This window comes from Microdochium trichocladiopsis, assembly GCF_020744255.1.
Source record: "Microdochium trichocladiopsis strain MPI-CAGE-CH-0230 chromosome Unknown B0I36scaffold_11, whole genome shotgun sequence".
Classification (NCBI taxonomy): Eukaryota; Fungi; Ascomycota; class Sordariomycetes; order Xylariales; family Microdochiaceae; genus Microdochium; species Microdochium trichocladiopsis.
This window is the reverse complement of record NW_025763554.1, coordinates 1744020-1768106: the sequence shown is the minus strand read 5'-3', so window position 1 is coordinate 1768106 and position 24087 is coordinate 1744020. Positions and strand designations below refer to the sequence as shown.

General features: G+C 56.6%; 9 protein-coding genes across 9 annotated transcripts; 4 read left to right on the top strand and 5 right to left on the bottom strand.

The window, feature by feature from the left end:
* Positions 1-1060: 1060 nt before the first annotated feature.
* Positions 1061-2981, top strand: B0I36DRAFT_368548 (beta-lactamase/transpeptidase-like protein; the record flags this gene model as incomplete). Its single annotated transcript, XM_046159635.1, has 3 exons — positions 1061-1351; positions 1458-2416; positions 2489-2981. The coding sequence occupies 3 exons, from the start codon at positions 1061-1063 to the stop codon at positions 2979-2981; spliced, it is 1743 nt and encodes a 580-aa protein (XP_046006800.1).
* Positions 2982-3579: 598 nt separating this feature from the next.
* On the top strand, positions 3580-4977 carry B0I36DRAFT_354799 (ankyrin repeat-containing domain protein; the record flags this gene model as incomplete). The annotated part of the gene is made up of 1 exon (XM_046157347.1): positions 3580-4977. One exon carries the CDS (start codon positions 3580-3582, stop codon positions 4975-4977), a length of 1398 nt encoding a protein of 465 aa, XP_046006799.1.
* Positions 4978-5490: 513 nt separating this feature from the next.
* Positions 5491-7656, bottom strand: B0I36DRAFT_425452 (pyruvate kinase). Its single transcript, XM_046162326.1, has 2 exons — positions 6937-7656; positions 5491-6879 (listed from the first exon to the last, which is right to left on the bottom strand). Exons 1-2 carry the CDS (start codon positions 7383-7385, stop codon positions 5709-5711), a joined length of 1620 nt encoding a protein of 539 aa, XP_046006798.1. The 5' UTR covers positions 7386-7656; the 3' UTR covers positions 5491-5708.
* Positions 7657-9252: 1596 nt separating this feature from the next.
* B0I36DRAFT_368545 (uncharacterized protein) lies at positions 9253-9817 on the top strand (the record flags this gene model as incomplete). Its single annotated transcript, XM_046159634.1, has 4 exons — positions 9253-9288; positions 9352-9427; positions 9506-9548; positions 9679-9817. 4 exons carry the CDS (start codon positions 9253-9255, stop codon positions 9815-9817), a joined length of 294 nt encoding a protein of 97 aa, XP_046006797.1.
* A 914-nt stretch (positions 9818-10731) lies between these two features.
* Positions 10732-13331, bottom strand: B0I36DRAFT_40395 (uncharacterized protein). The gene has a single exon (XM_046161764.1). It carries the CDS (start codon positions 13157-13159, stop codon positions 10973-10975), a length of 2187 nt encoding a protein of 728 aa, XP_046006796.1. The 5' UTR covers positions 13160-13331; the 3' UTR covers positions 10732-10972.
* A 393-nt stretch (positions 13332-13724) lies between these two features.
* B0I36DRAFT_368543 (uncharacterized protein) lies at positions 13725-16696 on the bottom strand (the record flags this gene model as incomplete). The annotated part of the gene is made up of 3 exons (XM_046159633.1): positions 13725-16404; positions 16475-16545; positions 16619-16696. 3 exons carry the CDS (start codon positions 16694-16696, stop codon positions 13725-13727), a joined length of 2829 nt encoding a protein of 942 aa, XP_046006795.1.
* Positions 16697-17919: 1223 nt separating this feature from the next.
* Positions 17920-18951, top strand: B0I36DRAFT_368542 (uncharacterized protein; the record flags this gene model as incomplete). Its single annotated transcript, XM_046159632.1, has 1 exon — positions 17920-18951. The coding sequence occupies one exon, from the start codon at positions 17920-17922 to the stop codon at positions 18949-18951; it is 1032 nt and encodes a 343-aa protein (XP_046006794.1).
* Positions 18952-19244: 293 nt separating this feature from the next.
* B0I36DRAFT_368541 (uncharacterized protein) lies at positions 19245-20494 on the bottom strand (the record flags this gene model as incomplete). The annotated part of the gene is made up of 2 exons (XM_046159631.1): positions 19245-20056; positions 20140-20494. 2 exons carry the CDS (start codon positions 20492-20494, stop codon positions 19245-19247), a joined length of 1167 nt encoding a protein of 388 aa, XP_046006793.1.
* A 1425-nt stretch (positions 20495-21919) lies between these two features.
* On the bottom strand, positions 21920-23221 carry B0I36DRAFT_354795 (uncharacterized protein; the record flags this gene model as incomplete). Its single annotated transcript, XM_046157346.1, has 1 exon — positions 21920-23221. The coding sequence occupies one exon, from the start codon at positions 23219-23221 to the stop codon at positions 21920-21922; it is 1302 nt and encodes a 433-aa protein (XP_046006792.1).
* Between the last annotated feature and the right edge of the window lie 866 nt (positions 23222-24087).

Sequence of the window (24087 nt, the reverse complement as noted above, 5' to 3'; positions counted from 1 at the left end):
CCTCGGAACGGACCAAGGTGCGTTCATCATGGCGCACCATTTCTTTAAACACCACTGCTCTGGAAAAGTTGCACGGCATATCTACTGGCGAGGTTATTTATTTTTCTCACTCGCTACTGGTCCCCAATGCGACCATCACCAGGATCTGATGTGGGCAGATCAATTTACCCGCCCTTAGCCTTCCGACCGCCAGTCGCTGCTGTGCTTTTGAGAAATATCGCTAGCCGAAACCCCACCGAGAAGTCCTCTGCCGCACCACTCGGAAGCATGTCCCGAGATTGCCAGTGACGTTATGCAGTAGAGACCCCTGGACACTCTCGCATATCCTTGCCGGCACTCGTAGCCACGAGCCAAGTCTGGTCCTCCTTGGGAGGTTTGCGCTCTCGTGCGGGGAACCTGGTCCCCCGCAAGAGGAGCTCTGCCTGGGGTTTGTGGAGGTGCTTCACTTTTTTTTCTCCTTCTCGCCCTCTGTTCTTGATCGATCATGCCGCAGCCAACATGAGGTGCACATTCCTGACTGGCGATTCGAGGATGTTCCGTTGGCACTAGTCCGAACAGACACAGTTGATCCACGAGGGTTCCACTTTGCAGGTCATGTCGCTGGGAAAGAGTGACCCTGTTAACCTGATCACGGTGAAAGACACAACCCACAAATTGTGAGACAATGCCCAAATTCTGAATCTCTTCCTATCGTTGGGTTTCTTCTTTCCGACAATGTTTGGTCTCTGCCGAAACCACTGGCCACTGGGTCAGAAGACGTCGTGAGCGAGTGTGCGAGGACTGAATGAGCAAGGGTCGGCTTCGGAGCTCGACCTGCCCAATCAGGAATCCAAGCCGAACGGGGTAGGTGGCTGGTGATTCGCCTGGTGCCTGGCACTCCGAAGCCGACGACCCCTGGTCGCAAGTCAGCAATATAGAATTGTCGCAGTTGCACATGCATATGCATCATTTTTGTCTTCTGCAACTTCAAAATTCAAAAAAACTCTACTTGAGTCTGTGGCTGAGCTGTTCGTTGTGCTTGGAAATACTGAGGGCACAGAGACAGTGCCCATACGACGACATGGTGGCCACTGTACGACTCGGGCTCATCGCGAGCGTTCTCGGTGCTGTGGCGTGTGAAGCAGCTCTCCTGCCGAACGGCCAAGGAGCTGGCCAGGCAGTTCTCGGTCATGCAGCTCCAACCCAATCGTCGCAATTGGCAGGCTCAACAGAGACAAGCTCGAGCACCACCACCAGCAGGCATGAGTGGTCCGACTTGGCAGGCTACATCACGTCCTTCATGGAGGAATGGCACATTACTGGCTTGTCGATTGCCATCAAGGACGGTCAAAGGAATGAGAGCTGGGCTGAGGTAAGTTCACTCGTTTGTCGCGCCAACCTGTTGCATTGCACAAAGATCTCTACTACTTCTCTCCTGGAAACGTAGGGAATGTCAGCCACTAACACGAAATTTACAGGGCTTTGGCTTCGCCGACCGCGATACCATGGAACCCATGACACCACATACCATGACGTTCACTGGGAGCACTACAAAGTCCTTCACAGCAGCCGCATTGTCACTTCTCGTGGACAACTCGACAGACTACAGCGGCATCACATGGACGACGCCAATCTCGTCCCTCCTGCCGGAAGACTTTATCCTCAGCGACGACTGGGCCACACGGCACATCACCGTCGAGGACGCCCTGACTCACCGCACTGGCCTGCCAAGCCATGACATGGCCTGGGTGCGGACGACACGTGACCTGGTCCGCGGCTTGCGCTACCTGCCGTTCTCCGCGGAACCCCGGACCGTATTTCAGTATAGCAACAAGATGTACGGTGTCCTGGGCTATCTAATTGCCAAGTTGACGGAACTCAAGGTCGGAGAGGTGTTTCACAAGTACCTCTGGCAGCCCATGGGCATGCACGAGACATTCTTTGGATACCCGGACGCCCTCGCAAGCGGAGTGCCCCTGGCCAAGTGCTACCACTGGTCAGAGACCTTGGGCCGGCACGTGAAAGTGCCGTACGAGCTCGACCCGGCTGACGCGGCGGCGGGGGACGTCGTGTCGAATGTGCTCGACTACACGACCTATCTGCAGACCATGATCGCCGAGGGCGGGCCCATTTCGGCGTCTGGGCATCACGAGATCAAGCAGCCCAGGATCTTGGCCAAACTTGCGCAGCCGCCGTTCACGGGGCCGGTGTTTTACAGCCTAGGCTGGTTCGCCAGCTTCTTCCGTGGTGAGCAGGTATGGTGGCACACTGGTCAGACATCGGATTTCTTGTCAATCATGATCATGGTTCCGGCGAGGCAGATTAGCGTTGTGGTGTTGGTCAACCAGGGCGAACCCGCATTTGAGGCTGTTGCCTACCGCGCACTCTATGAACTGTTTGATGTTCCCCGGGAGGAGCGGGTTGATTTTGACACGAAGTAAGTTTGGCGATTGCCTTCATACTCCGTTCACCCGCAAACGGAAATACTGACTGCATTATCGATATTCAGAATGAAGGAGAACAAAAAGGCAAAGAAAGAGGTCGTCAGATCTTGTCCGAAACGAGCCTATTCTTCCCTCCCGAAGACTGCTCTTCCCCCAGCTCTACCATTCTCAAGCTATGATGGAACCTACGAGAATCCAGGATATGGGCAGGTCAAACTTACACTCGACTGCGAAGACGCCGCTTCGGCGCTATGGCACTCACGATTCTCGTCACCATCATCATCCACGACGGATGAACACAAGAGTACTTGCAAGTTACTCCTGAGCCGCCGAGACGACGCGTATCCCCACGTTCTGGTGGACCTGGAGCACCAGTCTGGAGAGTACTGGCTTGGCTGGCTGCGGTATGGCGAGTGGCAGGATCCGCAGAACCCGCTGACCTGCGTGCGCGCCGAGTTCCATATCGGATCGGATGGGGAGGTGGCACAGCTCGGAATCGATTTGCGGCTTGAGGGTGAGGACAAGCCCCTGGTCTGGTACCAGAGGACAACCGGTTGAAGGGGATCACGGATCATGGATGGGTTGCAGTCTCTGCGATAGGGGGAAGTCAGGGCTCTAGCAAGGGTGGATGGTTCTGCTGCAGTAATCTGGCGCAATGATGACAAGGTCGCTGCCTGCCCGTTAGAGGGTTGCATCCCATGACATTGACCAAGAAATTGCCGGGGACCAGGGATCATTAATTCCATGTTGAGCACTCGGCGCGCCAGGCATCCCCATAATGATGACAACACTGGGGAAGGTCCAGTTGTTTAGAATTACAAGACGCAACTACCTTGCAAGAGTTCACCCGCGGCTGCCCGTCTGCAACGACCAAATAGAGGAGCTGGACCGACAGAAGCCTGCACATGGCGGAAGGCCGGGGGAAGGAGCAAGAATTCTGACAAAACAGCAAGGTCCACCTGGGGAAAGTACAGCCTCGCACGCACACTTGTCGTCCCCATCTCGTGAGCACTGCCTGAAGCAGCCGTGACCTCACACGTCTCGGCACCACTCGCAGACCAACCTCCCAGCACCGCCCGGTATCGGTCAGGCATCGAATCACAGAATCGATACATGGCAACAAGCTTCACCCTACTCTCGACTGTCGCTCGCAGTCATGGCCTCCCTCACTACAATCCCCGACGAGCTTCTGCTGCAGATATCGGCCCTGCTCGACGATCAGTGTGATCGCGCTCGCCTCGCTCGAGTCTGCAAACGTCTTCGAGAAATCTTCAATGGTGAACTCTTCGACCACGATGCCCGGTTAGACGACAAGCACGCGCTCTGGCATGCCTGTGTGAGGGGAGACCTCGCCTTGCTACGCCGCGTGTTGCGACACCATGAGCCCTCAACAGCCATATTAATCAACGCGCCATTCAAGACGAACCACTATACTCGCCTACGACAAATCTGGGGTGACTCCTCAGAAAGCCTGACCCCTCTGGAGATTGCGATCAAGAACGCAGACCACTTGATAGCACGGGAGCTTCTCGAGGCACGTGCTGCTCCCACCTGGCGAGCACTTATGGAAGCAGTCAGCCTGCAATTGGAACGTATTGATGTCAGGGACTGGCCTTCCCAGAGTTTGGCGGATGAGTACAACATGTCCCTGGCTCGTGTCCTCCATGACAAGAGGCTGCTGATCGGTCGCCTGATCAAAGCTGCCCAGACGTGCCAGTTACCTTGCGAAACCCTCCTGCAAGCAACACTGCTTAACCTGAAAGACTGGGCGCCTCAGTTTGGTTTTGCCCGCACGCTTGCCTCCAAAGCAGAGGAGGCAAATCAGCGCTCAATCATCCACAACCACGTGCTTGGACTGATTCACATACTGCTTGAACACGTCGGCTCGAGAGTCCCAGCAGGCGATTTTATGCACCTGATTGCCCGGCTCAACCCTCACCATCATCTCGACCTACTCAGACTGTTCTTGAGGCATCACAAAGACGATCTACTGCCACTACCAGAGAATCTTCTGTTGGCGTTCTGCTGTTTTCTCCCTTGCAACCCGGTCGCGGTGGAGCTGCTTCTAGAGCATGGTGCTAGTGTCAACTACCAAAATGCGAGTGGTCAAACAGCACTTCACATCCTGTGTTCCAACCACACACAGATCGAGTCGCGGAGGCAAGTTGCGGAGGTGTTGGTGCGCAACGGTGGTGCTGACCTGACACTCAAAGACAACAAGGGCAAGACAGCATTCCAGTGTGCGCGCAAGCAGAAGCTGTTTGAATTGGTCGCTTTGCTGAGAAAGGCGTCCCGCGAACAGACGCAGCCAAAGGCGGACAAGGACCTCCAGCAGGAGGCGAGTTCATCGTCACCCATAAAGGACAGCAGTCTGCCTTCACACGAGCCAAAGGTGAAGGGGAACGCGAAGGCGAAGGCAAGGGGAAAGGGAAAGAACAAGCCACGCCAAATCCGGCGGGAGACCAGCACCCAGACTTCACAAGGGGCAGCAGAAGCAGCCGTGGAAAAGAACGATAACGCAACAGGTGTTCTGATCCTCGTGGAAGAGTGGTAGTTGTAATTTGCAGCACAATCTAGTCAGCCTTGCCTTCACTACCCGTCACCCTCGGAGTTCGCGCAACTCTGAAAACTATGACATTTCAATGCATCGATTCCTCTGAGCACCTGTCTCTCTAAATCTCTATGCCTGTGAACCTGCAAGCCTCAAAACACCCTGATACTGCCAACCTGTCGCCTAACTGATCAGCCTTTTAGCTTGGAGTGGTACGGGGCCCCTTTTGACCAACCCCGCGCTGGATTTTTCATCCGAGTTAACTGACTGCCGGCTCAGTGTCGGCTTAGACAGCGGATTCGTCGGATATCAAACGACAGATCGGTCTCCTGCAATTTCACACTAAATATGCAAGCAGTGGTTTTGTCGATTGCACGTGTCCGTTTAGGACAAGCAAGTTCGGCGGCATCGGGTGGTAGTTGCTTCTTGAATACCAGACTGGCTCGACGAGAAAGCAGGGTCTCAAACACGAGCAGCACAACAATTGAGCAAATATTTCCACAGCTCTCACAGCATGATATGCAGACTTAATCATATTGATGCCCATTCTATCATAACCGCATGTTTGAAATCAAGGTATTAACAATGCTCAACAGTTCTCGTTGTCATCGCGTCAACGCGCACGTGCGTGCTTGCAGCCTGTGTATATCGCTTTTTGAGCTGCGCCATTTCCTTTGTGCGCCGAATTATCTCCCTTCCCATCTTCATTTCCCAATCAGCCCAGTGCATAGCTCTTACTCGAGCTGGCCAATGCCGAGCGACTCGGTGTCGGCCTTGACGATGCGCAGGGTGTTGGTGTTGCCCATACCGCCCTTCCAGCCCTGGACAACGACGACAGTGTCGCCAGGAGCCAAGACGCCGAGGCTGATGGCGTTCGAGACACCCCACTTGATGCGGCGGTCGACATCCTCCTGCCAGTTGACCTGAGCAAAGTCGGGCTTGGCCTCGGGGAACATGAAGGGGTAGACACCACGGTACAAGTGACCGTACCTGCTGGTGGAAGCGTTGCGGGTAACGCAGAAGATGGGGCAGACAGGGCGGTACTTGCTGAGAAGTCTGGCAGAGTCACCGGAGGTCGACAGGACGAGGATACCACCGGCGTTAAGGTCGAGAGAGGCGCGGACGGCAGCCATGGCGCAGGACTCGACAATAGACACGGGCCGCCGCGAAAGCGAGCACATCTCCTCGAAGTGGCTGATGTAGGGGATGGTGTTCTCGGCCTTGAGGCAGGCCTCGTGCATCTCGTGGACAGCCTCGTTGGGGTAGGAGCCCTTGGCGGTCTCACCGGACAACATGACACAGTCAGCGCCGTCAGTGATGGCGTTGCCAACATCGGAGATCTCGGCACGGGTGGGGCGGGGGTTCTTGATCATGGACTCGAGCATCTGGGTAGCGCAGATGACGGGCTTGCCGGCGATGTTGCACATGGCAATGAGCTTCTTCTGGGCAGCAAACACCTCGGCGGCGGGGATCTCGATACCAAGATCACCACGGGCAACCATGACACCGTCGGTCTCCTCGAGAATCTCGCGGAAGTTGTTGAGACCTTGTCTGTTCTCAATCTTGGCGATGATCTGGATGTGCTTGCCCTCCTCGCCAAGGACGGTGCGGATGTCCTTGATGTCCTGGCCGCGGCGGATGAACGAGGCAAACACCATGTCGACATTGTTCTTGACACCAAACCTGAGATCGGACTTATCCTTCTCGGAAAGAGCGGGAAGATCAACATCGGTGTTGGGCAAGTTGACACCCTTCTTGGAGCTGATGAAGCCGTTGTTGAGAGCCTTGACCTTGAGAGTCTTCTCGTTGACAATCTCAAGGACCTCGAAGGCAAGGATACCGTCATCGACGTAGATGATGCGGCCGACCTCAATGACCTTGGTGATGTTCTTGTAGTCGACGTACCTGTGGGAATTGTCAGTCGGGATGTCCAATCAAGGGTGCAAGCACGGAAATACGCACATGTTCTGAGTGTCGCAAGCGGTGGCGTATTGGTCATCGGTGGTGATGTTGAGGATGGTGCCGGCAGCGAGAGGGAGATCCTCGTCGCCCTTGGTGTTACCGGTACGGATCTCGGGGCCCTTGGTGTCAAGAGCAATGGCGATCTGACGACCAGGCTGGACTCTCTCGGCCTCACGGGCATTGTCGATGACCGACTGGTGGTACTCGTACGAGCCGTGGGAGAAGTTCATGCGAACAACGTTGAGGCCGGCCTTGCGGAGCTTGTTGATAGCCTCGACAGAGTTGGTCTTGGGGCCAATGGTGCAAATGATGGACGACCGGCGGTAGTTGCGGACGGGGGAGAAGGCGGTATCGAGCGAGGCGAGCCACTCGATCTTGCCACCCGACGAGAGGTGGTCAAGAGCGTTGGCCGCCACGACAGTGGTGGACTGGGTACGCTTGTGGGACATGATGACTGGTTTTACAGCTGAGATGAGGTCTTGTAGAGTTGGCAGGTCAGCTAGCTGGAGGCAGGCGGCAGCGACGACGACGGATGGGACGGCCGACGATGTCAAGGTTTGGAGAAAAGAGGTGCTGCCTTGAGGAAGATGAAAGGACACAGCAGAAGGACAGATGGATGCGTAGGCAAAGAGTCAAGGTTATCCCGCGTCGCAGTGCTCTGACAAGAAAAAGGGCGAGCTCTCGTTGCCGGGTTGGCAGCGAGCACGGCGTGGCGGGGTGGGTTGGGGAATCGGGCCCTTTGGCGGGCGATAAGTGGTGGGGTTGGACGAGGGAAGGAGCTTCTGGTAGGGTATGCTTGGGGGGGGGGGGGGCGAGGGGGCTGTCATTCTTACGCTACTCACCACGAATGTCGAAATGATATTCTGTGCAGGGACTCGTCAATTGGATCGTGGCCTTCTGCAGAATGTCGACGAACCTGAGTCGGGGACGAGAAGAGGAAGAGTGAGAGGCAGCGCAGCACAAGTGCAGCTGGCATCGAAGCTGTCGTTGGTTTTATTTTTCTGTCCCCGCCCAGCATGCGTTGCAACTTTTAGCACGCCCGAGGGCGGGGCGAGCCAAGCCCGCGCAGGTGCACCCCTGCCCGGCCAAAAGCCCCTGCCGCCTCTGATCAACCACAATGACACAAAGGCCTTCTTTTCTCTGTGTCAATTGGTGATGTCGGCGGCTCTGGCGAGTGAGCGGCTTGCCTTACTGTTCCCAGGACTCAGCCAAGACCCAGCCGCGCATGAGCCGTGTCTGACCCATCAACCTCGCGCAACACTGTGGTTTTCTCACTCAATCAGATCTATCAGGCCCACCCGTCAATTTTTAGAACATGGCCGTGCTGTTGCTGCGCTGCAAGGGCCGCGGCCGTCTCAATGCTGTTTCGCAGGCTGGAGGACGGCCAATCGTGGGCGGGTTTATGATGCTGCGTGTTTTGTTTCGGACCGGATATCTCTGCGGCGCCAAGCTAGCTCGCCTTAGCTTGGCTTGGGCCCGTCCGAGCCCGCCAGTTTTGCACCAGCTCCACGGCGGAGGTGACCTTTTTGGTCCTCAGGTCCCTTGGCTGGGATCCTCAACATTTCCGGCGGCGGCACTGCTGATGTGGCAGATCTTGGGGGTCGAGATGCCGGCCAGCAACAACCGGTCCGACAGCGCAAAGGGGTGGGGGCAAGCAGCCACCAGACGCAGAGCCAGGCGAGCCAGGCAGGCTCTGGGATTCGAGAAGAGCCCCTTGATGCCCCCCACGGGCCAAAGCCATTGGACACCACTTAGGCTCGCTTGCAATGAAAAACATCTTGTCCCCATGAGAGCCGTCGCAGGTAGGCAACTCCGCTGGGGAACCTCCCTGACGGTCGGGGCCGCCCATGGCCCCACCACCAGATTGATAAGGACCTGTGGACAGCAAAGTCGGGGATAAGATGACGGAGCTAAGTCAGCCCTGACATAAGCACGGTCGACTATCAACGACAGCCTACCCGGGACCGCGAGACAGCTTGCCTGAGGGCATTCAGCTGCCACGCAACGCAGGTGGAGTTGGAGGTTGGGGAACCCACATGCGATAGGACCCCTTGTCTCTGCCTGGCGAGCGGTGTCGCATGACTGAGCTTCATGCTTGCCTGCTGGCCTCATACTCACGCAACACCTCGACTTCGACATCAACCCTTTGGCACGCGTGCTTCTATCCGTCACCTCGAACTGCTTTTTCTTTGTAGAAGAAGCACACACGACTTGCTCAGCAGCAAACCAAGGACTACCTCCGCTTCGGCTCCGAAACCCCCGCCCGCCCCCCAACGGAGCTCGTTCGACACACTTCAAACACTCACAACCGCAAACATGGTGGTATGCACATTCACCCGCTCCGCTGTTGCCGTAGCAAGCTCCTTGGGACTTGCTGCTCACTCGACAGGATGCTGAACCTGCTCGTGCTGTCAGTTCCTCAACTTGCTGACGTTTGGACTCTGGTCAAAGCTTGGCCGTCTCACCCACTACGCCTTTGATGCGGTCCTGAGTATGTCCTGTGGCTTCCTTGTTCCCCAAAGTATGCCTCGCTTTCAGGCTCCCGCGACTAACATATATCCTCCATCAGTCTCTACGATCCTTGCCGGTATGCGCCGCTCGACCGGCCTGACGTGAGTTTCCCCCGACAATCAAAACCGCCCCAAAGATGAACACGCCCAATCTTTCCCAACCCAGATGAGGCGGCGCGAACGAGAAGCAGCTAACACCTGACCCCGCGCCTGGGGACGCTTGAAGGCCTAGTTTCCACACCGAACGGATATCCAGCGAGAACAAGGAGCTCAACACCTGGGTCGAGAGATATCTCGGCGTCGGCGAGTGGGTCATGGACCAGTCTACTGCCATCGCGGGATCCAGCGGCTGGTTCAAGCGCACCCGGTAAACTCCGTTGACAGGACGATGATGTCTTAAGGGCAAAACGAGGCAGGCGACATTGCGTCGCCACGGAGAACCTGGAAAGGAACAGCCTCGAGCCGGACATATTTCTCTGCAAAAGAATGGAGCATTCATCACCACTCACTCCCACACGACCCAGCTCAGCCACTGCTGTTGCCGTGCCTTACGGACATGGCAGAAGGGGGAAAAGGCAAATGAAAATGAGACAAAGAAGAACAAAGCGGACAGGCTCCGGATGTTTTTGCCGTTTATGTATTCACGACACGCACGATCTCTGGGCGTTTTTAGGGTATTTCCAAATGCATCGTTGCTTATCATATGTGTTCCCGCTGCTGTTCCAGAGTGCAAATGCCTTGCTTTGCGAATTTTTGGCGTGCGCAATATCCTCCTGCAGCTATTTGCTATTGGAAGAAACCCGCCTGTCGCTCTTCGAGTTACAAGAAGCCGCTCGAGGACTGCCAAGACATGCCGTCCGCAGATTGACCTGTACATTCTCCAAGCAGCATTCAAAGAGAAGCTACCACTGGGCTTTCTTAGTTTCATTTTTTATTATTTTCTTCGTTCTGGCACAGACAAAGAAAGATGTCAAACCTAGTCCCAAATGCATAACCGAGGTGTTCCGTATGCCCCCAACGGCCCAGGCCCGCTCGTCGTCCTAACTCTCCCGATGCTGTCCCCACAACGCACCACCCAAGAACCCACATTACCACTGCCCGTCCACCCGAGGATTCTCGTGGCGCTTCGAACGGGGGGGTTGTATTTAGAAATTCTAAACGGGCGACGATCATGCACGGGCGGCCCCGGGAAGATAATTAAGCTTATTTTCTATTTTGTCTTCCTCCTTCCTCCCCTGGGACCCTTGGGAGGCGACCCGGGGTCCAGGTTTCCCCTCATAGTCTGGTTGTGGGGGAATTTAGCTTGTGACTTCGTGACCTTGGAACAGAACTGTCGTGTACCCGAGTGGGGCAGGTTGTTAATTCACTTGCACCACCACTCTGCTTCCCTCATGGGGCAGTTTGCCCTCGCCTTGGGTGTTATCTTGTCCTTGTGCTTCTTGCTGCTGCAATTTTTGTATCATCTCATTACTATAGTATCTGCATAATTCGGTCTTTTGTTGTCAGAATTCCTTTGGCAGCTCGTGCTAATCATCGTGCATGCTCAGGAACTCTTTCGGCACTGCATTGTCGTCGTGGTCATCGTTATTGCGCTCATCATCGCTGTCTTGTCCAGGTCTAAGATGCAGCTCGCTCAAAAGTCCCGCTGGGACCTCATTGTCGTCTTCCTCCTGGTCGCTTGTTGCGTCGCGGTCGTCGTGGATTTGATCAACAGCGCCAGTGTCCTCCCTTGTTTTGTCGAGGACAGCTGCGCTAAAGGCCGGCGGAGAGCTTGGTGGATCTGACGCGTCTGTCCTCGTTCTCCCGTCCATCTTGTCATGGGTTTCTGAAAGCTGTACTCTGGAGCCTCGTAGTGACTGAGGTTGTGGTGATGCTGTCGAAGGTTCTTCCCATCGCCGAATGACGCTCCCGCTCAGCTCCTCGTTCGCATCGTGGTACTGTGTTGATCTCTGGCTTGGCTCTTGCTCTGTCCTCGATCTGGAATCAGCCGGCATGTCGAGGAGGCTCTCTTCATCCTTGCCCGTCGGCGTCGACGATCTCGACTCGGCCGGCAACTCCCACCCCTGACTCTTGATCAAGTTTGCAAACACATCTTGACCATTCTGCATGGCGACGACTTCCGCGCCAATGGCTGCCACCAAAAGAGTCATGCCTTCCGACTCGGCGTACTTGAGTGTCGCCTCGAGGTCTCGAATTGTCTCCTGCATCTGCGTGTAGAAGCCTAGCAGGAGCGTCTTCGGATCAGATTGTTCGCTGCTCCATTGTGAAGATTTGCTTCCCTCGGTGCCCATGCCTAAAGCGCTACTCAGGCGCTGCTCGTAGTCAATAATCTTGGCTACTGCGTCGATCCAGAGCTGGCCACCTTCTTCGAGCCCTGCCCTTTCTCTTTCGAGCTTGTCGCGATATTCCTCTAGATACCGCAGGTCACCTTCCCACCACTCCTTGGCCATGTCTGGCCGGCGCTTGCTGCGCGGCTGCTCCAGGAATTTGAACCCGAGCTCATGCCACTCCTTGAATCCTAAATCTGCCACGTCCAAGGCAGGTACCCCAGGATGACCCATGAGGTCCCTGAGGCTCTGCTCGCATTCCTTCTTCGCGCCTTGGTATCCACTGAGGTCCGAGTCCAGCTTGCTCTGAAGCTCCTCCATCTGCCTCTCCATGATGCCCTTCTCAAGCCGTGCTTGGCGCAGCTGCTCTTCAAGGTCCTTGATGTCATTGCAGAGGCTCGTATATCGTTCTCTCTTCTCGCGCAGCTTTTTCCGTGCTGGGTTTGTCGTCGTGTCTTGCATAACACTGAGATCATGGTCGATTGATGACATCCGAGACTGCATTCCCTGCAGCTTTGCGAGCGCCTTCTTCCTAAGCGCAACCGCCTCTGCGATTTGCGCGTCCTCTTCCGACTTCAAGTCCGCCATCATCGCAATGCTGTTTGTGATGCCGTTGCGTGCCCGCCGCAAGCTGATTGGACCTTTCTTGGGTTGACGCACAGGTACCACGTGCCCATAGGATGACTGTTGAGACTCGTACTGCGATTCTGCCTGAGTGTCCAAGTCTCGAGCTGGGTTCCCAGAGGTGATTTGTCCCATTGGGCTGCTCTCGTGTGCCTTCTCTTGTTGATTCAGATAGTACTGGATCTGGCGTGTAATATCGTGCTCCCGCCGGCGCAGTACCGTGAAAGAGGTGTCAACATCGGAAGAGGGCGCCCGTGATGGCTGCCTCTGTGTCTGCGGCGGGATCCTTTGCGGCGCCGCTGGCGCATAGGATACGTCGTCTTCGGAGAAAGGACGAGTCCGCAAGATGCCGCCGATCCAAGACCGCTCGCCTGGGCTCTGGTATTGTGACGGAGACTGCGAGCTGGGGGATGCGAACGGCGGTTTCCAGAGGTCGGGACCTCTGAGCTGCGACATTCGACTTCTCGGATCGCCACGCCTCGAGCTCGGATATGCATTGGCGATCGCTTTCAGCTTGCCCTTGTTATCTGAGGTCGTGCTGCTGCCATCGCTACGGTACGAGACGTCAGAGTCTCTGCGGCTCGTGTCTGATCGGTCCGTCAGGCTGGTCCATGGCCTTGGCGATGTGCTTGGGATGCGAGCTTCGGGACCTTGGGCGGGGGACAGAAGGGAGTCGTCAGGCCGTGGTGAAAGTTCGTCTAGGTCGTATGCGCTGCTCTGCGAACGTGGAAAGTCGGTGCTGATGGTCCTTGCGAACGCCATGGTTGCGCGTCGCCCCTAGGAACTAAGCCTTCGCTGGCGGTGGCCTGGAGGAAGTCTTGGACTATGGTGATGGCGATGAGCTCTGGGAGACCGTTTGATGCATAATCGGAGCGATGGTAGCCTTTGCTTTGGACTGGAGCGGATATTCGAACATGCGTGGCAGGTGTGGAATGTTGCATGTGAGACGGGACCATGACGATGGTTGCGGGTCGGTGGGTGGTCAGCTTCCCCAAGCTCCAGCAGCCAAACCCCCCTGTCTTCAGGGTGGTGCCTGCCCCACGAGCTCACGCGACGGCCTTGGTCATCTGCACTGAGCATGTGAGACCTCCGCCAACCACGTTTAGACAGTACTCGACGTTGCGGACACAACTTCACATGCCTTGTCTGGCACTGCTTCGATATCAACGTGGCAGGGCCAAGCCAGACACTGTGCCCTTTCTGGCAGCAACCTGGCCTGTTCCTACCTCGCGTTCTCTCCTACCTTGGCGTCTATTCAACCAAGACTGACAGGCCGCTTTCTCTCGCACATAGAGGCACGCTAACATTACTGTATTGGCAACTTAGGCTACGAATAGTCTTCGTCGTCAGCATACTCGTCCCCCAGTATCTCCTCTGGCTCTCGCGTTTTGCTGTAGCCCTGATGATAATTAAACCCCTTCCTACCAATCTCGGTGGCCGATGGGGCCTGCTCCGGGGCGCGAATTGATCCATGCTGGTTGGAAGAGTAGACGCCCTCCTTTGCTTCGCGCGAGTCACATATACGGTGGTTCTCCCGCGCAACGCTTTCTTCACCAGGACCACCCCGCCCGAGGGTCACTCTTTCATTCTCAGGTGTTGAATTTGGCTGCTGCTGCTCCCTCATCGAGTGAGCTTGATACCTTGCAAGCTCGATGTCCCGGAGCAGCCACCTCAGAGTCCTTCGGATATTGGGCCACTTCCTGTCTAGTCCCGGCAGCTGGGCCTCGACACTCACCGCGAGCTGGGCTATGAAAGCGTCCAGAGCTTCCAGCTCTAAATTGCCTGCATCTACTGAATCGAGTTCCCGTAGTGCCTGTTCGAGCATGTTTCCGCTTGGTTCTTTGCGTAGCTCATCTGTCGGGGCAGTAGCATGCACCGGAGCACATGGGGCGATCAGATTGCCTGGGGCAGTGCTTCCACGCGCCGTCATGGACTCGGCAACTGTATGTCGGACGCTAACAGAGATCGGCCTCTGTAAGTCGGTGAAGTCTCGCAATGCATTTTCCCCATATAATCGCAGAACACTTTCGGTCGTTGTGCTATCACCGCCCGCCGAGCTACTCTGAGAAATACGGTTCTCGGCTTGCATGCTCGATGACATTGTCGCTACGTCCAGTGGTTCTCGTGGTGACTGGTACTGGGCACAGGCTTGATTACGAGCCTCCGTGTCCACAGGAGCCGGACTATGCGAGGACATGTCGATCATGCCCAACAGTCCTTGAGGTCGTCCGGGAGAAGTCTTTGGTGAATGTTGCTCGCCCTGCTCGTCCTCACCCCGGATGGCCGGGCTTCTTGAAGACATGGTTGCCCAGCTCAAAGGTCCACGAGGTCGATGGGAACGGTTCGAAGCCGCGCCGGAGGCGCTCTTGCTCACAGTAGCGGCAGATTCTTCGTGCTCGAAGTCAATCAGCATTTCGGATTGCGGGGCATCCTCGGAAGCTCCGATCGTGAGAGGCTCGCTAGATGGCAGGTTCGCAAGCATTGAATTACCACCGAGATACGAATATCCCGTGACACCACTGATATCTGGGTTTGATTTAGGGGGGCCTCCGCTCCGGCCGATGTATTTCTCAATGGCCAGAGAGTCGAACGTGTCTCGGTTTCCAGCCAAGTTGGCAGGGGAATTATGTGAATACAGGCCATAGCTGTTGTTATGAGACCTCATGTGATTGTGGCTTTCGTTGCGCGGTATCTGAGACGATGCAGTGCCTTGTGCCGCAGTACTCTGGTGGTCACTGAGACGGAGCCAATCGTCAGGCACGTTCACAGCCTGCTCTCGCGCTGAGGATATCGACATGCCAGAAGTTCCGCGAACGCCGCTTTCCGAAACGAGCAAATCCGGCCATTCTGAACCAGTCGGAGAAGCTTGAGGTAACGTCTCGTTTGGTGGTTCCCAAGGAAATTCTGTTTGCTGGCTCTCCAGTCCGTCCGGCAGCGTCTTCGCAACCGGGCCATCGCCCTCGCTATATCTCGAGCTCGAAGACACGACAGACGCGTTGTCATAGTCGTCGTTGTGCAGCGTCGTAGAGTCCACATCCGTTCGGGCTCTGCGCTGCGCGGCTTCGGCAACGGGCGGTAGCGCCTGCAAGGACTTGAGGTGATTGCCTGATACGGCCTCGCCGAGGTGCCTGGCGAGCTCTAGGAATGCCAACCTGCCGACCTGTTCGAGCACATGGTCGTCTCCACGCGCGAACAACCGTGCATGATGATGCGCGTGAGTCTCACCCCAAGCTTGCAGTGGCGGCGAAGGGTGATGCCACAACTGGTGATTGCACTGGACCATCTCGTAGCGATGTCTCGCCTCGTCCGTGTCCGCGTCCTTGATCTCCGCGCACTCGCCGTAGTGCTCGGACATGAGCGTGTCAAAGTGCTGCTCGATGACAAAGAGGTGGCACACGAGATCTTCCAGCATCGCGCCGCGGAGGTTCCCCTGCTGCAGCGCGAACAGGGAGGCTGCATCGTGGAGATAGCCCGGCACCATGTCCGTGCTCGTTATCCTCGCACCGTCAAAGAAGAAAGTCGCGGCAGGATGGAGTGGGGTGCCGTGGAAGTCAAACCACAGGAGGGCCTGCTTCACGACCCAGATCCCGAGGCCGTGAGCCACGAACGTGACCCTGCGCGAGCGGAAGACCGGGAGAAGGCCGCCGGCCGACTCGGAGTAGAAATGGCTACCTTCTCCGTCGCCGTCTCCCTGGTCGCCGAGGAAAAGAGGAGAGCTCTCGTCCAGTGTGAGTTCCATGAGCGAGTTGCACAGCCTGTGTGCGGCGGCGCAGAGAACCGGTTTGCCCAGCTGCATGACTTGTGCTGTGCTGAATGACATCCGCCGCACGTTGACTGGCTCGGAGAGTGTCTCGGCCGCGTCTTGGATCCATTCTTCGAGAACGTGCCGCGCTTGGTAGTAATGCGGGTGTTCGTCACTGCCGATGGTCCTGCCGAAGGTAGGGTAGTGCTGGGGGTGAGCTCGGAAGCTGTCGCCGAGGAGCCCGAACCCATGGACTACGACTATCCTGTGATTTGTGTGTAATTGGGTTTAGAGATGTAAACGGGGCTTTTGAACAGGCCGCATTGAGAACTTACTCGTGAATCGGTTTTCGGGCGCGTGATGATTCCGTGCTCATCAACGTATCGAACGATAATGATAGGCCGGCCTGAGGAAGCGTTTGTAAGCCTTCATCTTGCTTCATGGGAATCGGGCTGTGTCAAGAATCAAGGTTGGCATACCGGAGTCTGGGGCAGCGATGTCGAAGAACCAAACATGTTGTCTATGGTGTGGTCTTCCATCCCGGAGGGCGCGCTCATTGTGCTCGCGATGGGATTTTCACCCTGCGCGGATTATTGCAGATGCAGGTAGGTGATGGGTGGTCTCGGGTCGAGCCAAGATGAGGGCCAATGGTGCTGATGGTCTGCTCAATGTTGAGATTTGAGCCCGCAGATGCCAAGGATGCACGAGCTCTTGTGCAGTGTGGAACAAAGCGTGCTCGACTGGTGATTGTGGATGAAGCCATGACGTACATAGCTAAGCGAGTTTTGGTCTTTGTTGGCGAATTTCAGTCTGACCTGTACGGCGTGTCAGTCAAGCACAAAGAGAACAATGAGAGGAAATGTTCATCATGAGAGAGGGTGATGCACGTCCTTTGGAAGAAGACCAAATCAGGAAAGCGGGCCCCGCCTTTGTTGGTTGTGATTGGCTGTGCACGCAATTCCAACACAGTCGAGTTGGTGTCTGACAAAGAACATGGCTCATTCCAATGAGGAATAAACTTCCTTTGAGCGGCGGCAAGTGTCTTGGCCGCGATTGTTCCTCCGTCGAGTCGCTTGCATCTCTTTATGCCGGGATTATCCACACACCGCAGCCGGCTAAAGCTTGGTTGGCTGCGTCGGTGCCGTGCCCCCCCGTGACCGAGGCGGCAAAGCGGGTGTGCAATGCAGTGTCCAAGGATGGGGAAACAATTTGATTTTCATGACTATCGGCGACATCAAAGCCAGTATTCCGGCGCGGCAGCTGCCCCAGGTGAAACGAAACGAGTGCAGCCAAGCAAGGGCAGGGCAAACACTGCAGTTTTCGCTCGGCGCCGACGCGCCTAGACTAGTGTGTGTACAGAAAGACCAGCAGAAGGTCACTGCACAGTCAACTGATTGCTTCTGCACGTGGGAGGGCAACACGATGCGTGGCAAAGTGCAAAATCGTCGCTTACCATCACGGGAATGGACCACCTGCTCAGGTCAACGGCGCTGTTCTGCAGTAAATAATGGCCGGGGCCTTTGAGTTTTTGCAAACGCGGTCATTCAATCTCGAGCTACGCGACGACTCCGCAACAGACAGACTCGATTGGCATCTTGAAAGGCCTTGAGAAGGAGGGCTGTTTTCTAGCTATATCTTTGAGCTAGGCCCCTTGTCCTTTAAACACATTGCTTCCGTGTCACGGCGAAGCCGAAGTTCTTTTGCGACCTCCGAGGCACGGCACTCCAGCCTCTCTTCCAACACCAACTTCTCTTGCGATTTCACAACACGAACAAGCGTCATGAATTCTCAGCAATACCCTCAGACTCCGGAGTGCCCAGTCCCTCGCGCACAAGACGAGATGTATCAGCTCTCACCATCCACGTACCAGCAGCAGCAGCAGCTGGAGCGACCGCATACGAGGCCTACCACAACCAGATCCTCATCGTCGTCAGGGCGAGCTCACCAACGATCCCAGTCCCTCCAGACGACGGCGACGCCACCGACACCCCGTGCAAACCCAAGCCTCGTCTCCCTCGACAAGCCTTTGCCTCCCAACCCACCAGGCGCCGTGCCGCGCGTCCGCGAGCACCGCCCGAGCCGCAGCGCCAGCCACATCTCCCTGTTTCCACGCGCCCAGTCCGACGACGATTGTGCAGAGGCGCCGATCCGCAGAAGTCGCAGCAGCAGCAGCAGCACAAGGTCGTCCTCACCACCAGTACGGCCGTGTCTGCTTCTGACCCAGCGCCAACGGGAAAGCATCGTGCTCCGCTCGCGCTACTACCACGCCGAGCTGCTATCCATGTTCCCGCCCTCGGGCGCGCCCAAGAAGAAGAAGAAGAGCCCCCATCATCCGCCGACGACCCGGCCGGCGGCGAGGGGCAGCAGAGGGAGGAAGCGCTCTTACGCTCACGTGTCGCTGGCCCCGCTCCCGCAGGTCGGCTCCTTCTCCTCCTCCTCCTCCTCCTCGTCGCCGCCGCCACCGCCGCTTTCGCTGCGCCGGTCGCGCCGCAGCAAGTCGTACGAGCGCATCCTCGAGAGCCCGCTGATCGCCGCTGCTGTGGTCCCACCGGCACTGCCGCCGGTGCGCTCGCGCTCGCACGAGACGATGCGGCCAACGACGGTCAAGACGAGCACGGTGGGCACCACTTACTGCGAGCGAAAGCGAAACACGCAGGATGCCGGCCAAGAACAGCAACACGGACAGTCGCCGGGCGGGAAGACATGTAATACCCCAAGGCGAGAACTTTCCTCTGCAAGTCAGGGCGGTCGCTCGGTCCTGGACAAGGTCGCGCGGAAAGTGTTTGGGTCGTACTTTCGTTGTGCTTCATGAAGCGCGCGTGTCTCACGGTTGCGCACTGGCTGTGTGGTGCGGAAAGCAGGCTTCGCCCAGAGTCGAAGACTTTGGCCGCCTGCAGGTTTTAGCTCCAGGGCTTTTCGGTCACATAACATATAGTCTATCATGATACCAGATTGATTTCAATGTCAGATCAACCATTTCTTGAAAACATAGTCGCTCGCTACGCGGCTACACAGAATCTGGCTTCCCGTAGACACATATTAACAGCCTGCTGTAGATCCAACCAACTAGACATTAATTGCTTCTTTTCGGGACGCACGCGTAGATCAGAACCTCTCGGTGTTTTGCCTCCTCATCTCGTCACGGAACACATTCCCCGAACTTCCGCCGGTCTGCGCCTTGCCTCCGTCAAAGTTCATCTTGCGCTCCTCGACTGGCGTACCCACTAGACTACCCAGATCCTCATCGTCGTTGTAATCCCTCCGTGGCCGCCCAGGAGACGGCAAGGGCGGGGACACATCTCTGTAGTACGGGCTCGGGGGACCAGCTGGGGATCGGCTGGCCGACTGCTGCTGCATAATCTCCCGCTCGCGGAGCTGGATGTGCTCCTTGAACTTGCGGCTCGTGCCCATCCGCAGCCTCGACCGCGCGGACTTGCCCGCGCCGTAGCCGTGGCGCGAGCGCGACATGATGTTGCCGAGGTTGATCTTGCGGTGCTTCCTGTTCCACAGGCACACGCCTATCACGCAGATCAGGATGAACCCGCCGATCGCGGGCAGGCCGATGTACAGCGCAGGACCTGTGGGCATGTTGAAATGCTGCTCCGCGACAGGACCGGACTCCTTGGTGATCGAGACGATGGGCCCAGCGATTGTGAGGTTGTTGGCGCTGTCAGGGCTATCCTGTCGGGTGGCGAGACCGGCCTTGTCGGTGATGATCTGGACTATGATGGTCTGCGAGGAGATGAGTGGGCTGCGCAGGAGGCTCGAGTCGATGGGATAGGCCCAGAAGCCGCGGGTCCCGAGGTTCTTGGGCGAGCGGAAGGCCTCGTCGCCGATCTCGCCGGTGGACTCGTTATAGTAGCGCGCCGCCACGATGACGGAGGCATTAGGGGTGAAGTATTCCGGGTCCCACGTGACTGTGTGAAGCACAAGGATCTTGTTAGCATGGCTTCCCAAGCTTCGTTCAGCTGGCATGGTTCTCGCTCGGTTCTAGACTTACAGTAGTACCGCGACCCGGGAAAGAGTTTCGAGCCTGCTTGCGGGCTGCAGAATGGCGCATCCTTGCCGGCACGGTTCTTGCAGACGGCGAAAGCACCAGCGACTTCGCCCGTCGGCTTTGGCGGTGAGGGCGTGTCGGTGATGGTGGATGTTGTGTCCCAGTACGGGACTGTCCTGACGGTCCCTGTGACATCGGCGGGCGCGCCGTCCACGATGGCAGTTGTGCCAGACACGGTGCTGACGGCGGGTGTGACGGTGCTTGCAACTCCAGAGGCGTCGACAGTGACCCAAGGGGCCGGGCCGTCGGTCTGTCGAGGGAAAAGATGTGGCCAGGCATTGGCGTGGGCGATGAGCATTGCGGCCACGGCCACAGCCCGTCTGGTGGGTATCATGGTGGAGAGTGATCGCCTTCTGGGTTGATGTCGAGGTGGTCTTGGGAGAGACGAGTTTCTGGGAGCCAGCAGAGCTTGAGTGGGATGATCTGCGATCTCCAGACGCGATTCGGTATATGCCGCCGGGGATGCGTGTCTCAGGGAGAAGGCACAGGTGAGACCTGCCAACTAGCAGTACATTCCACAGGATGTGCTGTGAGTGGTCGATTGTGGCCGGTGTGGTGTGTGGGTGAAGCTGCCAGCCAAGTTGACAAAGAGCAAACCAAGAGCAAGCACATAAAGACGACGGACAAAGTGAACGCGACGCCAGCGAGAGTGACGAGACTCGGCCCAGGAGGAGCTCTGAAATGAGGTGATCTGGGCAGCTGCTCAGGTGCGTTCCCCACGACCCCTGCGATCCCCCCTCCACCCCGGCTCGTGCTGCCCCGTACCTGCAGCAGATTAGCAGCCCACTCTGCCCTGCCCCTGAAAGCCCTCCGCGCCACATGCATGGCTAGCGCACTTTTATTTGCGAAGGGGGGACCCCTGCACCAACGGCCATGCAGAACGGTCTCGGCTCCAGAACCAGGCACAAACTGGTATCATTGCGCCTGATATTCCCTGAGCCCAATACCGCGGGTACAAGGGCAACAAACATCACCTGACGAAACAGGCGTGGCTGGCCATGTGTAGAGTTCTACAGAGTGCGGGTGGCTTCACCCAGGAACAGAGGGCAAGACGTGCAGAGTCGCGCACAGCTTCTTCTTGCTCCTGCGCGTGATATCGCCTACTACACCAGAAGACGCTCTAAGCTTCTGCGAATCATATTTTGGCCAGCCCTCCCGGTCCGTGATGAAGCGCAACCCCTCACGGTTTTCCGCAGCATTAGCGTGTGCATAGTGTTCCCGAGTCCAGCGGGTGATCGAGAAGCTCAGACATTCTTCACCGTTCTCCGCAAGGCAGTGCAGGGAGGTGGTCCCCTGGATCAGAAATTCGGTTGCCGTCGGCTAAATCCTGAACTCGCAGGCAGGCCTTGGGATTTGGAGAAAATTTGAGCTCGTGACAACACTGGCATTCCTTTGGCACACCCTGACTGGCACACAGCTAATAAAAGAACGATTGGAGAAGCTGTGAGTCCAGCCGGAAAATGACGCAGATACACAGTTTCTTGAAGTCAAGAGTCTTGCAAAACGGCTCCCCCCAACTTCTGGCTGGGGCAGGTCAGCTTATTAAGCAAAGGAATGCAGGACAGGAGCTGCACATGGACAGACACTAGTGAAGAATCGTTCGAGATGTGATAAGAAAGTATTTGCATAATGTCCCATTATCATTAGCCGCAGTATGTCTCTACGTCGTTCCATCAAAGTCTATCACCGTATTCATCGTCCAATGTCCTCCCGGGGCCCCCGATCAAAAGGTGGACTCCCAATTCTCCTCTACAAACTCGAACCAGTCCTTAACCTCGTCCTTTGGCTTGTGGACGCTGAAGTACGGCACGTATACCGCATCCGCCTTGGTCTCCCAGCACCACAGCTCTCTCTGTGCCGACCGCGGCTCCTCGATGCATTCCTCGTCGTCGTCATTGCTGTCTTCTTTCTTGTCCCTGTTGTCGGAGCAGGAGACACCAGACTCGTCGTTGTGTCCTTGCAAAGCCCGCTCCTTGTGGGCTCGTTGTTGAAGTTGTTGCTGCTGGATCTGCTCCCAGCGCGTGGTGTAGTAGGTGCTGTCCCCATCAGTGTATGGCAGGATCCCGGCGCTACGAGACTGTCTGATGCACGGATGGTTTGGGCTCATGTACCGGAGGAGCTCCTCGCGCGGCATGCCGTCCTTGTCGAAGCGCCATGCGTCTGGGACGACCTTGGCGGCTCGTTCGAGCGCCTCTTGGTCGTAGGGGTAGTCGATGGAATGGTACTTGAACGCCTCTCCGCGCAGCCGTTCCGCGATGGTTTGTGGTTGTTTCTGTTGACGGTGTGGTTGTTGGGTGTGGCGCAGGTGTGCGTGGGCTGCGTTGAAGTCGACGTCTTCTTGGTTTTGGTTTGTAGTAGTGAGCTGCGCGGCCTCGCGCGTGGTAGCATGGACCGGCTCGGGCAGGGTGGTAGCGTCGTCGTCGCAATCGTCGTCCACGTCGTCGCCATTGCGGCGTTGGAGGCGTTCCTTGAGCCGTTGCTTTTCTTCCAGATCGCGTTTGCGGGCGGCGTCTTTAGGGCGGCCATTATTTGGGCAGGCGATTGGCTTTGTGTCTTTGCTGTGTCGAAGTCTGGAGTTGTTGCAGGCACTGCAGTGGCAGTAACGGCCGTGCGAGAAGCCGGGCACTCCTGGGCCGGGCTGTGGTGTGTAGTTGAATGTGGTGTCGCCAGTGTTTGTGTCGGCGTGATTCCACCTGGTTGCAACGGGGTCGTTGTTCTTGTGACAGTTGCTGGGGTGGTTCTGCTTGGACGTAGTGTGCTTGGCGCTGTTGTGGTTGGGTTTGTTCGCCCTGTCATGGCTGACGTTGTTGTGCGCGTCTCGGCGGCGTTGGCTGAGGATTTGAGCGTCGTTGATTCCGAGCGAGAGTTTTGCTTCTGCAGGTAGGCTTGAGCTTGGATGGAACTCTCTAGCTGCATGGGTTTGGGTCTTTGCTGCTGGGCCAGTTGTTGGCAGCCGATCGACCACGAGGTCGTGAAGGTTGCCGAAAGCGCGGGTTCCAATATGGATTGGATTGATGACCGCCATTGTGGTAGTGATTTGTTATGACTTGCTTGGTGGGAGGTTTGTCGCAAATTTGTGTGCAAGAGACGCGCCTCGGAAATAGCTTGTCTCTTAGGGGTAGCTTTCTTCTGTTTGATGGTTGCGACTTTGTTTGACTTTGTGTTTTGCAGACGATGAGTGATGGTGAAGAAACGCCAGCATGCAACCTCAATCGTTTATAGGCGAAGAGGAAGTACAGACTGGTAACGGAGAAAGGTGTTGAGTGTGAGGGTGCAACGGAGATGGCATCGCGGAGATCACGAGCGCCGGGTTACCAAGTTTCTTCGACTTGTGTCTGAACCAGAGCTTGAAGAATGTGGACTCCTCGGGGAGGGGGTCCAGTTGGAAGACTGAGCAGCGAGAATGCTCGAATCAACCAGACAGACCTCATGGAGCATAATAGCCCGCATGTTTTGCTCCAAGCATGAAAGTGTCGTGAAATGGTTGTGAAGAAGTGTACACAGTCTGGAAACCCTAGCAACGCGGAGTCTGTCAGCCGACCGCCACCATCGATAGAAGATGTAGTACGAGCCGCCCAAGGAGAAACGAAACTTGCTCGCCCCCTTATCGAGGTTATCATAACGCCCGCAGGAGGATCATATCCGTGACTACTACCAAGGTACCAACCTGACTAGCATTGCATCATTTGCTCTCGTCATGAAAGTGATAGATGTGCTGTACCCCTCGAGTTTCTGGGCTGACATGTCTCCCGAGTATCAGGCTGCCTTCCAGCTCTAAGAATAATGCTAACCTCCTCAAAACCCAATGATTCGATCGCTACCCTGTCAGCTTCTTTGTGCATTCTGAGTAGTGCTCCATCAAGGCCGAGCCCTGCGCCAACCAGAATATGC